Raw genomic sequence first — 14600 nt, 5'->3', positions numbered from 1 at the left:
ACATTGGCATGAAAGTAACAATATGGAAAGACAGGAAGAAGCCCTGCTATTGAGGGTCAATCTTACACTTATAAGAGGTAGAAATTAAATAATGTAAAATAAAGCAAGAGTTACTGGAAAGTTCCCTACGTCCTAAAGCAAAATTTTCCTGTCGCTGATATTAAAATCCTACCTTTAGAAATGTGTATTCCTAGGTTAAGACATTGTCTTCCATTATAATTACGTTGACCATTGTCCAAATTTGCCCAGGAGAGTTTTGGTATATTCCTGTTATCCCACTATGCCATCTGGTTTAGCATTTGTGCAGAAAAAAGAGCCTCCATTTGGACACTAAATCATGGCCACCTTATTATAATGCAAGGCTCCTGATTCTGATAGTATATTGGGCTTTGTCAGTCCCTGTACTTTCATAAGATTAAATCTATTAGACGCATTCTGCCCACAGAGACAAACCATTGAGAGTAGGCTGGGATGGGAGGAAGAGGAAGAGGCAATGCTGATGACCTTAAACAACTTTGGGATGGCAAGTCAAGGGCCAGGCCCAAAAAGCTACAAAGAAAGATGGATACCTCTGGGGTGTCATAGTTTTTCCCAGCTAGAAGTTCTAAGTCCTCCCATTTACAACCGTGCCAAAATCAGGGACTGCATCCTCTTTTGGAGCTGGGTCTCAACTGGATCCTTTTTACCTCATGAAATGTTTTCAGCAAAAGAAACTGAAACCAATGAAAGTTTTATATTTCCTACAAATATAATTCTGATTGTAGTATCTGGATATCACTTGGCCGTCTTCACAGTTCTAGCAAAAATACGATTCTTTGCAAATGGGCAGTCCAACATGCCCAAGGTAATAGAATCCACTTGGTCTCAGTTCAGCAAGGGCTTTTAATTCATCACTCAGCCCTGTGAAGGTCACCATTCTCCAGCTGCCAAGGCACAGCAGTTCTGACCTTCTCCATTATTTTTCCCAGGGCAGGCATTTGGGGCATGAAGTAAAACCCAATCAGAATTGTATTCAAAGCAAGTTCAGTGGTATCATCCAATCAAAACTGCTCATGTTCCATTCAGAATACTTAAATGCAGGGATTGTTTTTGGTTTTTGATTTTTGGGTTTCTCTTTTGCACTTTAATACAAACAATCAACTACAAGCTAACATTATTTCTATGTAAAATCTTATAAGAATTATGAAAATGCTTCATGTTGCCTTTCCTGGTTGCATTTGTATGTTTTTCATCATGGGAATGAAGTATAACTGCTTATAGTTACTTCCCTCATTTTATTGATTCCAAGAGAAGACAGAATTGTGACATGGGATCATAAAGAATACTGACCCAAGGAAGAGTTTTTTTTTCTTTTCTTTTTTTTTTTGAGATGGAGTCTCACTCTGTCACCCAGGCTGGAGTGCAGTCGGATCTCGGCTCACTGCAATCTCCACCTCCCAGGTTCAAGTGATTCTCCTGCCTCAGCCTCTCGAGTAGCTGGAATTACAGGCATGTACCACCACAGCCGGCTAATTTTTTTGTATTTTTATAGAGATGGGGTTTCTGTGTATTGGCCAGGCTGGTCTCGAACTCCTGAACTCAGGTGATCCGCCCGCCTCAGCCTCCCAAAGTGCTGGGTTTACAGACGTGATCCACCTCACCCGGCCTCCAAGCAAGAGTTTTCTAAAAGTCTCCTTTAATAACAACCCTTCAATTCCCCTGGTATCCCTTTAACTTTCCAGTTACCCTGCTGATCCCAACAACCTTTTGTTCTAGGCTCAAGACAAGATTCTTTTTTGAAGGACCCATTTTAATATTTTCCTTTTTTTATTTAGACAAAACGAGACTTTGCTCTTGCCTACTTGAATGGAATCCTGCTCTTTGGACATATGCTGATGATATTTCTTGAAAATGGAGAAAATATTACCACCCCCAAATTTGCTCATGCTTTCAGGAATCTCACTTTTGAAGGTACTGGTCTACTAAGAGCAAATAACCCCAAGGTGAAGAAACATGGGCTTTCTGAGTGGATTTGGGGCAACAAAGAGGGTTTAGCAATAGATGATTCCACAGCTAAATCCCTTTGAACTTAACTGGATGCAAACATCAGTACATAAACTTTGAGGGTGCTGTTATTGATAACTGAACCCCAGTTTATGCTTCAGTCTTTTAGAATCTTTGGATGTCACAGAAAGAGCAGGTAGCACAGGTTCTGTACTTATGAACAAGCTCATCATAAGGCATTTTGAGCAGTAATGTCCTGACTGTGCTTGGAGACTAACAAGAGGATAAATATTTGCAGTTTGATTTGGGTCCTTCCATATCTCCTTTTCTATCCTTCAAGGATCTGGGACCCTGTGTTAAACCTTTAGCTATCAAAACTCCACAAAATAATACCCTCCAGAACAACACGAACCTCCTGAACTGCATGGATCAATGTTGCCCTTTCCTACAAGTCCCTAGTGAAACTCCCGTCTTTCATTTCCCAGATCTCATCCTGAGACTATGAAGAAATTTTCCTCTAAATGTAATATATACTAAGTCAAAGACAAATGATAGTGGCCTTTTCTAACTTGCCTCAGAGTCTTACTCTATGAAACCTTTGTTTTACTGCAGTGTAAGTGACTTTCTCTGTAGGCTTCAGAGGACAGCATTAGGACTGAGGGCTGCACCAGTGGCTATGGTGTATGACAATGGCAGGAAGAGATCAATTCTGCTTCACTGAAGTTGCAGGGAGGGAGACACAGTAATTTGTTGGTCATCCCATGTGTCCCAAGTTCTACCAGGCACTTTATATGCATTCTTAATTTCCTCACTTCCATGACCACAGTTGAGCATTTTAATGGATTAGCACAGGCTTAACATTTGGCTTAACGTTTAACTAGGAAACAAACAAATGTTTGTTCCCACCACCTACCAGCTGTACGACCCTTAATATCTCTGACTAAATAAATTATTTCTCACCAATATAATGGAGATAATAAGTTTCTACATCATGATATTCCAGGAAGAATAATATGATAATGCATATAAATCACTTAGCACAGAGCCTGGTATATCGTAAACAGGAAATAAATGTTCATTGTTATGTTGAACCATGTGTCGTTGCTAATTTGATCACTTTTTTTTTACCTAAATAGTTTTATCTTATATTGCTATTTAATAGATGACAAAACTGAAACTCAGAAAACTTAAGTAATTTTATCCAATGTCTTCAGCAAACGAGTGACAGTGAAAAAATTTTGATCTTCCTACAATCTATGTTAAGATTGTGCAGTGACCCTATGCACTATGCTAGGAGTTCAGGAAATATTCTTAGCAAAAATGTATCACTAATAATCGAGGGACTTATTGACTCATTACATTTAGTGCCACCCTAAATGCAATGAAAAGGTTTTTTGTTTTTTCTAAATAAATACATCTCCCATAAAAATGCCCTCCAGAGATCTCTGGGCCAAGAAGCCAATCCTGGTGCCATCTGATTAGACTATTAATGTCAACAATGTTTTCAGTAAATTTGAAACAGAGCTATTTGAACCCATTTTACACTCTTCTGTCATGATCCAACTTATCTGTCAGGCAAAAATCAACAATGGCCTCTAACATACTCTGATCTTGCCCTAGGGTATGACGGTCCAGTGACCTTGGATGACTGGGGGGATGTTGACAGTACCATGATGCTTCTGTATACCTCTGTGGACACCAAGAAAGTATGTCTCACTGCTTATCAGAAAATGCAAGGTGCTGTGACTGGGTGAGGAGGGATAACTTGGAAGAGGAGCACTAGCAAAGGAATTAGAGAAATTATGTTTAAGATCTAAAGACAGTTCATTTCAACTTCACAATTACGCCCCACTTAGGGTAGTATTCCTTAAGCATTTTGACCCATAAAACTTCTTACTCAGAATATCCACTGTATTTACTATTAATATATCTATACCTCTATATCTATATCCATGTAGATAGGTATAGATATTTTAAATATCCACCCAGAGTAAATTACATAATATAACAACCAGACTATTGATGGGATACCAATGAGAGGATCACAAGTCTTTCCTAAGAATTGTTTACTCATTTTCACAACTAAAGATTTCAGTGAAATATTCCCTGTTATCTCCATTTGAACTCTCAGGAAAATCATTAAATGTGTAAACCTGAGCCCCACATAAACAGCCCTGTAATGCTATGCTTTTATTCATATTATATTCACTTTTTTTTCCTCACCAAATAGTAGGTTCTTTAAAGAAAAGAAGTGGTCTACTCACCTCTCCATCTTTTCAGTGCATAGCTTCTTATCTGGCACACCATTGATGGCTGGTCAGCATTTAGTCACAAACAAACAAACAAAAACAAAAAACAAAAACACCTGTCTTCATGTCATCCAATGTTATATCCATCCAAACTACAAAAGCCGCTGTTCCAGCCAACCAAGTGGTCAGTAAAAAGGTTTATATAGGAGGTCAGGTCCTGACATAACATAAAATTTATTCATTTTTTTTTTCATTTTCCAATGTGAGTGTTATGACAGCCTAAGTCATATACTAAATGTGTATATCAACCCAGCTTTGTAAAAGATATCTGCAATGGAAAATGTGAAAAGCTAGAGAAAAGATTTCCAGGTTGAGAAAGCTAAACCAGAAATTTGCTAGCAGCATTCCATAAATGTAATTTGTAGTTTCTAGATACTATATTGAACCTTCAATATAATGTTATGTTTAGCATACATTCCATAAGAATACCTTAACATAAGATCCCATCAATATTTCAGCTACTAATAGCAATTACAAAGGTACATGCATTCCTCTCTGAGTTATTTGCATCTGGGATGATGCCCATGATCTTCATAGAGAAAGGCAGAAACTTGTGAGATCTAATGTCAGTCTCATAACTATACTTCAAAATGGAAAATGTTGCCCTGTGCATTTATTCTCTCTATAAGCAAATTCAGTTGAATTTTTCAATAATGTAATATCATCAGTTGTGCTATATAACATGTATATTTGGGGAAATCAGAGATCTTCTCAAAATGTAAGGTTAAAGGGATGATAAACTATATCCAGGATAGGTCTCAATAGAGACTCAATATGCCACATCCCAATATAAAGGAAAAAGAAAGAAAGAGTAAAGTTATGAAAATATAACATTGGGCTGGGTGCAGTGGCTCACCCCTGTAATCCTAGCGCTTTTGGAGGCTGAGGCAGGCGGATCACTTGAGGGGGTTTGAGACCAGCCTGGCCAACATGGTAAAACCCCGTCTCTACTAAAAATACGAAAATTAGCTGGGCATGGTGGTGCATGCCTGTAATTCCAGCTACTTGGGAGGCTGAGACAGGAGAGTCACTTGAACCTGGGAGGCAGAGGTTGCAGTGGGCCAAGATCACACTACTGTACTCCAGTCTGGCTGACAGAGCAAGACTCTGTCTCAAAAAAAAAAAAAAAAAAAAGAAAGAAAGAAAATATAACTTTGTTGTCCGGAACATTTTGAGATTTTGAGGGTACACTGGTAAATTTAAAAGGATGGTCATTGATATAGTTTGGCTGTGTCCCCACCGAAATCTCAACCTGAATTGTGTCTCCCAGAATTCCCACGTGTTGTGGGAGGGACCAGGGGAGGTAATTGAATCATGGGGGCTGGTCTTTCCCGTGCTATTCTCATGATAGTGAATAAGTATCACGAGATCTTACGGGTTTATCAGGGGTTTCCACTTTTGCTTCTTTCTCATTCTCTCTTGCTGCCACCAATGTAAGAAGTGCGTTTCACCCTCCACCATGATTATGAGACCTCGCCAGTCATGTGGAACTGGAAGTCAAATTAAACCTCCTTTTCTTCCCCAAAAAAAGAGAAAAAAAAAATTTTTTCCAGAGGTTTCCTGGACTCACAGTTCCACATGGCTGAGGAGGCCTTGCAATCATGGTGGAAGGTGAAAGGCACATCTTACATGGTAGCAGGCAAGAGAGAATGAGAGCCAAGTGAAAGGGGAAACCTCTAATAAAACCGTCAGATCTCGTGAGACTTATTCACTACCACGAGAATAGCAGGGGAAAGACCGGCCCCCATGATTCAATTACCTCCCCTGGGTCCCTCCCACAACACATGGGAATTCTGGGAGATACAATTCAAGTTGAGATTTTGGTGGGGCACAGCCAAACCGTATCAGTCATCTTTCAGATCTCCCTTACAAAATTGACTCAATATATGCAGCAGTAATTTAAGGATATATTAATATTTCCATTGGCAAATTACTTGAAAATGAAAGCTTTTATTTTAGAAACTAATTAATGCCATGTACAACAAAAGTATATTAGAGCCAAGGAACAGAAGAGATTAGAAAATTAAGTAATTGATAGACGTTAAGAAATGTAGTTATTTCAGGGTCCCTTGACATGTATCAAAATGACATAATGGATTTTAGCTCTGATGCATTTTCTTGAGAGCTTTTTTCAAAAGCAACTTAATATTGTGGAAAACACTAGTCTTTCATTTATCATGTGACTTGGAGCTAGCCATTTAATATTTCTTAGCCTCTAACATTTGAAAAATGAAAGACGAACTGATTCACTAAAGGCCCACAGAATCTGTGCTGGACAGACAGGAGTTAATGGTGTAGTGTATGAGCATAAAGAAATAGGAAACTAATTGGTCCATCTGAAGTTATATCTGTGTTCATGCTGGGAACCAATAAATGATCCTAACTAGCTGGTTAACAGTTGCCTTTTTTCACTGAGAAGTGTTATGGAAATCAAGTATCATTGAGTAGAATCATTAATCTCACTAGAATTTGTTATGTTTTACTGTTTATCCTTTTTCTTTTTTGTGCCCTGACACAGTACAAGGTTCTTTTGACCTATGATACCCATGTAAATCAGACCAATCCTGTGGATATGAGCCCCACCTTCACTTGGAAGAACTCTAAACTTCCTAATGATATTACAGGCCGGGGTAAGATATCTCTAATGAATTTTCTCTCCCTGACACTGTTTTCCTGGTAAGAAAAGTAAAGTCTATTGTTTATGTAATTAGCCTGTGCTTTTTGCTGTGTTTTGTCTGCTGTCCCAGTTTGATTTGCTGGGTTTGTAAATGTGGTCTTTACTTCCCTGCACAATGAATGATATTATAGTTCTGATTCAACAGTGATTTCTGGCCAGGCATGGTGGCTTATGCCTGTAATCCCAGCACTTTGGGAGGCCAAGGCGGAAAGACTGCTTAAGCCTAGAAGTTTCAGACCAGCCTGGGCAACATGGTGAAACTCCGTCTTTACCAAAAATACTAAAAAAAAAAAAAAAAAAGTTACCCAGGCATAGTGGTGCGCACCTGTGGTCCCAGCTACTTGGGAGGCTGAGGTGGGAGGACTACTTGAGCCCAGGAAGTCGAGGCTGCAATGAGCTATCTTTGTTCTACTGCACTCCAGCCTGGGCAACAGAGTGAGATCCTGTCTCAAAAAAGAAAAAAAAAAAGAAAGAAAGAAAACGTTCTTATTCTAATTTAGCTATACCTATCTTTAAAATATGTCCTACCATTTGACATAAATTATTCCGCAGAAAACCAGGTTTGACAACTGGCAAAAATGAGCCATATATTCTTACTCCATTTACATTTTACTGCAATAAGCTAAAAGGTTGTGTATTTCAGCAAGAAATACTTGAACGTATCAGGCTGAGGGGTGACCAGTGATCCTGGCCTTTACAGTCTCCCCCGTTCCCTCCCTGGACACATATTTGGGTTGCAATGATAGTTACCCACCTACTTAAGATTACGTCCTATCATGTCATGAATAGCCCTAACATGACTTGGCCAGCTTTCACCCGTGCAAGCTGCACACTGACCATCAGCAGCAGGCAGGGCCAGTCAGGATCTCCTGGGCAACGACGCCTCAGGACAATCTGTCCATGACTGGCTTGGCCAGGGCTTGCCATAATGAGAGGTAATTCCATGTGACTAGGAAAAATCTTTAAGAAAAAGTCTTTAATCTGGACAGATATTTAGCCCAAAGATTAAAAAAAAAAAGTAGAAACATGATCTATAAAATTATTTAGAGCCAAGCGTGGTGGCTCATGCCTGTAATCCCAGCACTTTGGGAGACCGAGGTGGGAGGATTGCTTGAGGCCAGAAGTTCAAGATAGCCTGGGCAACACAGTGAGATCCCATCTCTACAAAAATTTATAAATTAAGGCTGGGAGTGGTGGCTCACACCTGTAATCCCCGCACTTTGGGAGGCTGAAGTGGGCGGATAATGAGGTCAGGAGTTCAAGATCAGCCTGACCAACATGGTGAAACTCTGTCTCTACTAAAAATACAAAAATTAGCTGGGCATGATGGTGCGTGCCTATAATCCTAGCTACTCAGGAGGCTGAGGCAGGAGAATCGCTTGAACCTAGGAGGCAGAGGTTGTTGTGAGACAAGATCACACCACTGCACTCCAGCCTGGGGAACAGAGCAAGACTCCATCTCAAAAAAATATATATATAAATTAGTGCATGTAGAGGTGCATACCTGTGGTCCCAGCTACTCAGGAGGCTGAGGTGGGAGGATCACTTGAGCCCAGTAAGTTGGGGCTGCAGTGAGCCATGATTGTGCCACTGCACTCCAGCCTGGATGACAGAGCAAGACCCTGCCTCAAAAAAAAAAAAAAAAAATTAGAAAATTATGATATATTCACAAATGGAGCATCAGGCAACCAATTAAAAATAATTATTTACAAAGAATGTTAAATGACATGGGAAAACTTATGATGTAAAGTAGTAGAAAAGTACAGCTTCTTATTTAATGAGATTCTAACTTTGTAAAACAATGCATAGAAATAAGACTGGAAAGAAATATGTTAAACTGTTAAGAGTGCTGTCCTCTGAGTGATGGGATCCTGGAAGATTTTTTTTGCTTTATTCTATTTTTCTGAATTTTCCAAAATTTCCACAATGACTCTGTATTAGTTTCTTATTTTCAAAAAGTATTAAAAATTGTAAGCTACAAATATTTTTATACCAGCCCCGCTCTACAGCCAGAAACTCTGAAAGTTTGATCTGATATAAAGGGAACATTTCTGGTTTGAAGGGCTTGCTTGTGTCAGAGCTATACCTGCGTTTCTAGTTTTCTTTCACTCCATGAGTCAAATTAAGTCCAAAATGATTCCTGTACTTTTATCCAACAGGTATTAGCAGCTGATTAACGCAATGAGGGAGGGGGGAATGAAGATGGCATTCTCCTAGACAATAAGCAATCCTAAGCTGACTTCAGATTTATTGCTATGATTGCTTTTTAAAGTCGAGTTTTATTTAATAAGCTTTTAAAACTATTTCTGGAACCCATCTTCGAGCTTTCTAGTTTTAAACCAAACTTGACTTCTGAAATATATCTCTTTTCTCATGGGCTTCTGCAACTCTCAACTTCTTCCTTTTGTAACTTTTTGAGTTCAAATTACTTTTTCTTTCTTCTTAATTATAACTGTCAGTGACAAAGTTAGGTTTGTGTTTTTAATGTATTTCCTTTAAGTTTTTTGGTATTTTGGTTATTCAATAGGTCTGTGATTTCTAAAGTGCTGAACTTCTCAAAAAGTACTTTTTGAGAGAGTTCTCCTTACTTAAAACAGATCACATTAAATATTCATACTATATCCTACAGGGACGTTATATTATCCTGAGCAACTTTACTTCAGCCTCAGTTAACTAACAACCTCAGTTAGCCAGAGCTTTTCAATACTTAACTGTTACTTACTACATTTAGCTCTAAACTTTACCAATGAAGCAATAATATAGGAGTTAAAAAGAAATTATTTAGGCAGGTAGCGAGGGTACAGGAGTCCTCAGTAAGGCTTTTTCTTTTCTTTTCTTTTTTTATTATTATTATACTTTAAGTTTTAGGATACATGTGCACAACATGCAGGTTTGTTACATATGTATACATGTGCCATGTTGGTGTGCTGCACCCATTAACTCGTCATTTAACATTAGGTATATCTCCTAATGCTATCCCTCCCCCCTCCCCCCTCCCCCCAGGCTTTTTCTTTTCTTACTTTTTTTTTTTTTTTGGAAACATTGTCTGGCTCTGTCACCCAGGCTGGAGTACAGTGGTGCAATCTTGGCTCACTGCAACCTCTGCCTCCCGGATTCAAGCGATTCTCCTGCCTCAGCCTCCTGAGTAGCTGGAATTACAGGTGCTTGCTGCCACGCCCGGCTAATTTTTGTATTTTTAGTAGAGACAGGGTTTCGCCATGTTGGGCAGGCTGGTCTCGAACTCCTGACCTCACGTGATCTGCCCGCCTCGGCCTCCCGAAGTGCTGAGATTACAGGCATGAGCCACGGCGCCCAGCGAGGCTTTTTCTAGCAAAAAGCAGCCTGAAAAGCTGAGCTGCAAGCATAAATAAGCAAGCTGGAAGCTTGCATAGATGAATGCCCGCAGCTGTACTAAAAGCCAGATCCACCCAATACAGCGATTTCCCCTCCCTTTTCTTTGTAGCCACGTTTGGGGGTGTCATTGTGCCGGCCGGGTAAAGCCACATGTGTGGATGTCATGGGGCCAAGCCAGAGGCCACATTTGCATAATAAAACATTAGGGTGAGAGGACCAGTTTCTTCGAGGGCTATGTAAATGGCACACTGGTCAAACCAATCCCCTGGGCCCTATATAAATCAGACACCGCCTCCTCAAGCCTCCCTATATAACCTACTACTTCCCACCACAAGCAGGGTTTTTTCCCTTCAGAGCCCTCCTACCTCTCTACCGGTGAGCTGTTCTCTTCTTTCCTGCCTATTAAAGTTTCCGCTCCTTAACCCGCTCCGTGTTTGCGTCTGTGTCCTTTATCTTCTCGTCACGAGATGATGAACCTTGGGTATGTCTTCAGACAATAAAGCCGCTTCAGCAACTCAACCTTTGAAATAGTATAGAAATAAGATATGCATGACTGGAACTTTCATCTGTGTGTACACAGCTACTAAGTAACAAAACATTTCACCAGGAGATTACACCATCCCTGTTCATTCATTTATTTAACAAAGATATTTACTTAATGCCAGACAATGTTCTGAGCACCTGGGAAATAGCAATGGACAATGCAGATTTGGGGCCCCTCCTCATCCAAGTCCTCAGCATCTGCTTCCTGTATCACAACAATGACTTCCAACCGACTTCCTGCATTAGTCCTGCCCACTTCCGTCCAACCCATCCTGCTACCAGAAAGAAAGCACAAGTCCAATCATGTCACTGCACTGTTGCTAACATGTCAATTGGCAACTCTGCTTTACCTACAGAATACAGTCCAAATTACTTAATACAGCACAAAGTGCCCGTAATCTCCCTACTTCTTATCTTTTACTCACCTATCCCTTCCCCATGCTCTCAGCTTCCTCCCTACTTCCTTAAAGCATCATGCAAATTTATGCCGCTGTGTCCTTATTTATGCTGCTCCCTCTGAATAGAATTTATCACTTCTCCATAGAGGTGGGAAACATCTACTCAAGTTCAAGATTTAACCGGAATCTCAACTTTCCTTAGCTTTTTTTTTTTTTTTTTTTTTGAGACGGAGCCTCGCACTGTTGCCCGGCCTGGAGTGCAGTAGTGCGATCTCGGCTCACTGCAACTTCCGCCTCCCAGGTTCAAACGATTCTCCTGCCTCAGCATCCCAAGTAGCTGGAACTGATTACAGGCACCTGCCACCGCAGCCGGCTGATTTTTATATTTTTAGTAGAGACGGGGTTTCACCATGTTGGCCAGGCTGGTCTCGAACTCCTGACCTCGTGATCCACCCGCCTTGGCTTCCCAAAGTGCTGGGATTACAGGTGTGAGCCACCGCGCCCCCCCAGGGCTTATTCTTTATTCATATCTCCTTGCCCCAACACAGTGCCTTGGAATGAATAAATGAATGAATGAATGAATGACATGAGATAACTGAATATATTTCTACTCTGGACTCCAGCACTCATCTATACTCTGTTAATTTCAGTCAATTTATTTCTCTTTTCTAAGTGTGAGTTTCTTCCCCTGTTAAATCAAGAAGTTTATCAGGTTCCTTCCAACCGTAATATCATACGACCTTGAGGTTATAAACTCATTCATTGTGAGATGAGTTAAATAGAATGTGATAACGACAGCAGCCACCAGAAGGCAGCAGAAGCTTAACCTTGGAATTTAGAACGTGATACTGCGTTTTTATCTAAAAGGCAAAACTAAAAAGCATGTTTAATTAAAAATGACTACATTTAAATAGTATATTGAAATACTATATATAAATATTATAATTATATCTAGTACAGTGCGATGTTCGTACTGTAAGAGGCAGAGAATTGAGGTGGGCTGAGGAGTCCCCATATTCCTTCCAGTTTATACTCTAGTTTAGGGGATGTGCAATTTTGATAGACCAGTGAGTGGGATTATCTACACTGTTGAAAATGTATTTCTTGTACTCACTTTTATTTTCTGTCTGGGGTTTAGGGCGTGAGAATGGTGGGAGTGGCAATGGTGGTGATAGTGATGGAAGTGGTGATTGTAGTAACAAACAGAATTCACCAGCTAAATGTGCCCATAATGCAAGTTCAACTCCAAAGTGTGAATTTATTTCTGCCCAGATGAGAGTAGAAATCCAAAGTTCACATTTTCGGCACTGAAAATTTCCCCTGAACACAAAACAAGGTAATAGAGGCAAAGTCACATGTTTGCAAAGCATAAACCCTTCAAATTCAGCCCTTATACAAAGGAGCTCTAGTATTTACCCCAAGCTAAACCATCTACTTCAGAAGGACATAATATGATTAAACAAAAACAGTTTTAAAATACATGTGACATGAGACCCCTAATGGCACAGGAGTCTTTCTTTATGAATTTATTTATGTATTTTAATGTCCAAGCACCTTCTCCTCGCCTCTTCTCAGGCAATAAGATGACCAGGGCCAGGTTTTTCTTCTATTATTTTTTATTAGCCATTTTTACTGATACTTTACCACATACCAGGTCTTGTGCTGGGTGCCAAAGGTATAAGGATGAACAGGAATGAATAAGTAGGACATGGACTGTGCCCCTAGGAGTTTAGATTATGGTGCCATGATAGAGAATACGGTGTGAAAGTTTAGGATTCTGCTTTCATAAAGAGGTCCTAATACCTCCTTTTCGGGGCACCTACATCAATTATATTTTAGTACAGAAAAATTCACACATGGCTGGGCACAGTGGCTCACGCCTGTAATCCCAGCACTTTGGGAGACCAAGGTGGGCGGATCATCTGAGGTCAGGAGTTCAAGACCAGCCTGGCCAATATGATGAAACCCCACCTCTACTAAAAATACAAAAAATTAGCTGGACGTGGTGGCGTGTGCCTGTAATCCCAGCTACTTGGGAGGCTGAGGCAGGAGAATCTTTGAACCTGGAGGGAGGAGGTTGCGGTGAGTCGAGATCGTGCCATTGCACTCCAGCCTGGGCAAAAAGAGCGAAACTCTGTCTCAGAAAAAGAAAAAGAAAAATTCACACACATGATTTTAAAATCCAGTAGCAGAGGTGTTCGTAATGGAAAGTGAATGTGCCTGATCCCACCTCTGTGCCTCTCTGCTCTCTCAGTCACTTCTGCTTTTAGTGTTTTGCATATCTAAATAATATGCTTCTATTTCTTGATTTATAAGCTTTAGCAGTTATCTATTAATTTTTTGTATTGATACATGAAGATTTAGCTCATCTTCACTAGTCCTCTTTCTCACTTCTTCCCATATAGTTATATCTTTTTTGTCGTTACAATTATTGAACACCTTTTTCATTTTAATTAATATGCATGAGCTTCTAGTGTTGTCCTATCAATTGTATATAAAATATCTTGCCTCCCACTTTGTAAGATGAAGATGTTAGTGCCACAATTCTTTCTTCTACCTCCTTCCCATCTCCAAAATTCTCCTATATTTTTCTTTGCCAGGGTTGATATTTATTTGGTAACCAAAATAAAGACCTCTGTTCTTTGCCTATAATTTGATTCTATAAGTTGAAAACAAGGAAGCATTTTCATTATGTGAATATTATTTATATAAAGCTAAATTGTATACCGTGATAACATCTTAAGGAAACATTTTCATTATGTGAATATTATTTATATAAAGCTAAATTGTACACCGTGATAACATTTTTTTTTTTTTTTGAGACGGAGTCTCACTGTGTCGCCCAGGCTGGAGTGCAGTGGCGCAATCTTGGCTCTCTACAACCTCCACCTCCTGGGTTCAAGCGATTCTCCTGCCTCAGCCTCCCGACTAGCTGGGATTACAGGCACCCGCCACCACGCCCAGATAATGTTTTGTATTTCCAGTAGAGATGGGGTTTTGCCATGTTGGCCAGGTTGGTCTCGAACTCCTGACCTCAGGTGATCCGCGCTTCAGCCCCCTAAAGTGCTGGGATTACAGGTATGAGCCACCGCGTCTGGCCAACATCTTTCTATATAGCCCCAATGTCTCCCTTTCGTACCACAAAGGAAAATTGATTTCTCTCCTTTTTTAATACCTAATTCTCAAAGTCAGGGCACATTTTGCTTTGTTTCATTTTTGGACTATGCCTTCCTTGAACATTTTTTCCTTAGAATTCCTGATTGGGTTTCTCTTTTCTTTCCTTGCTGTATAAAGAAACATGTCTTCTTCACCATACTCCTATCACTTTCCAGCTTC

General features: G+C 40.0%; 1 protein-coding gene across 1 annotated transcript in view; it reads left to right on the top strand.

The window, feature by feature from the left end:
* GUCY2C (guanylate cyclase 2C) overlaps positions 1-14600 on the top strand; it is an 82921-nt gene that overhangs the window by 19976 nt on the left and 48345 nt on the right. Inside the window, exons 8-10 of the mRNA XM_054444573.1 lie at positions 1815-1950; positions 3604-3689; positions 6811-6922. Of these exons, the coding sequence (XP_054300548.1) occupies positions 1815-1950; positions 3604-3689; positions 6811-6922 (334 nt within the window). The remainder of the gene's footprint in view (positions 1-1814; positions 1951-3603; positions 3690-6810; positions 6923-14600) is intronic.

The sequence above is a fragment of the Pongo pygmaeus genome, chromosome 10 (assembly GCF_028885625.2).
Source record: "Pongo pygmaeus isolate AG05252 chromosome 10, NHGRI_mPonPyg2-v2.0_pri, whole genome shotgun sequence".
In the NCBI taxonomy this organism is placed as follows: domain Eukaryota; kingdom Metazoa; phylum Chordata; class Mammalia; order Primates; family Hominidae; genus Pongo; species Pongo pygmaeus.
Note: the sequence above shows the minus strand (reverse complement) of the source record. Positions and strands in the feature narration are given on the sequence as shown.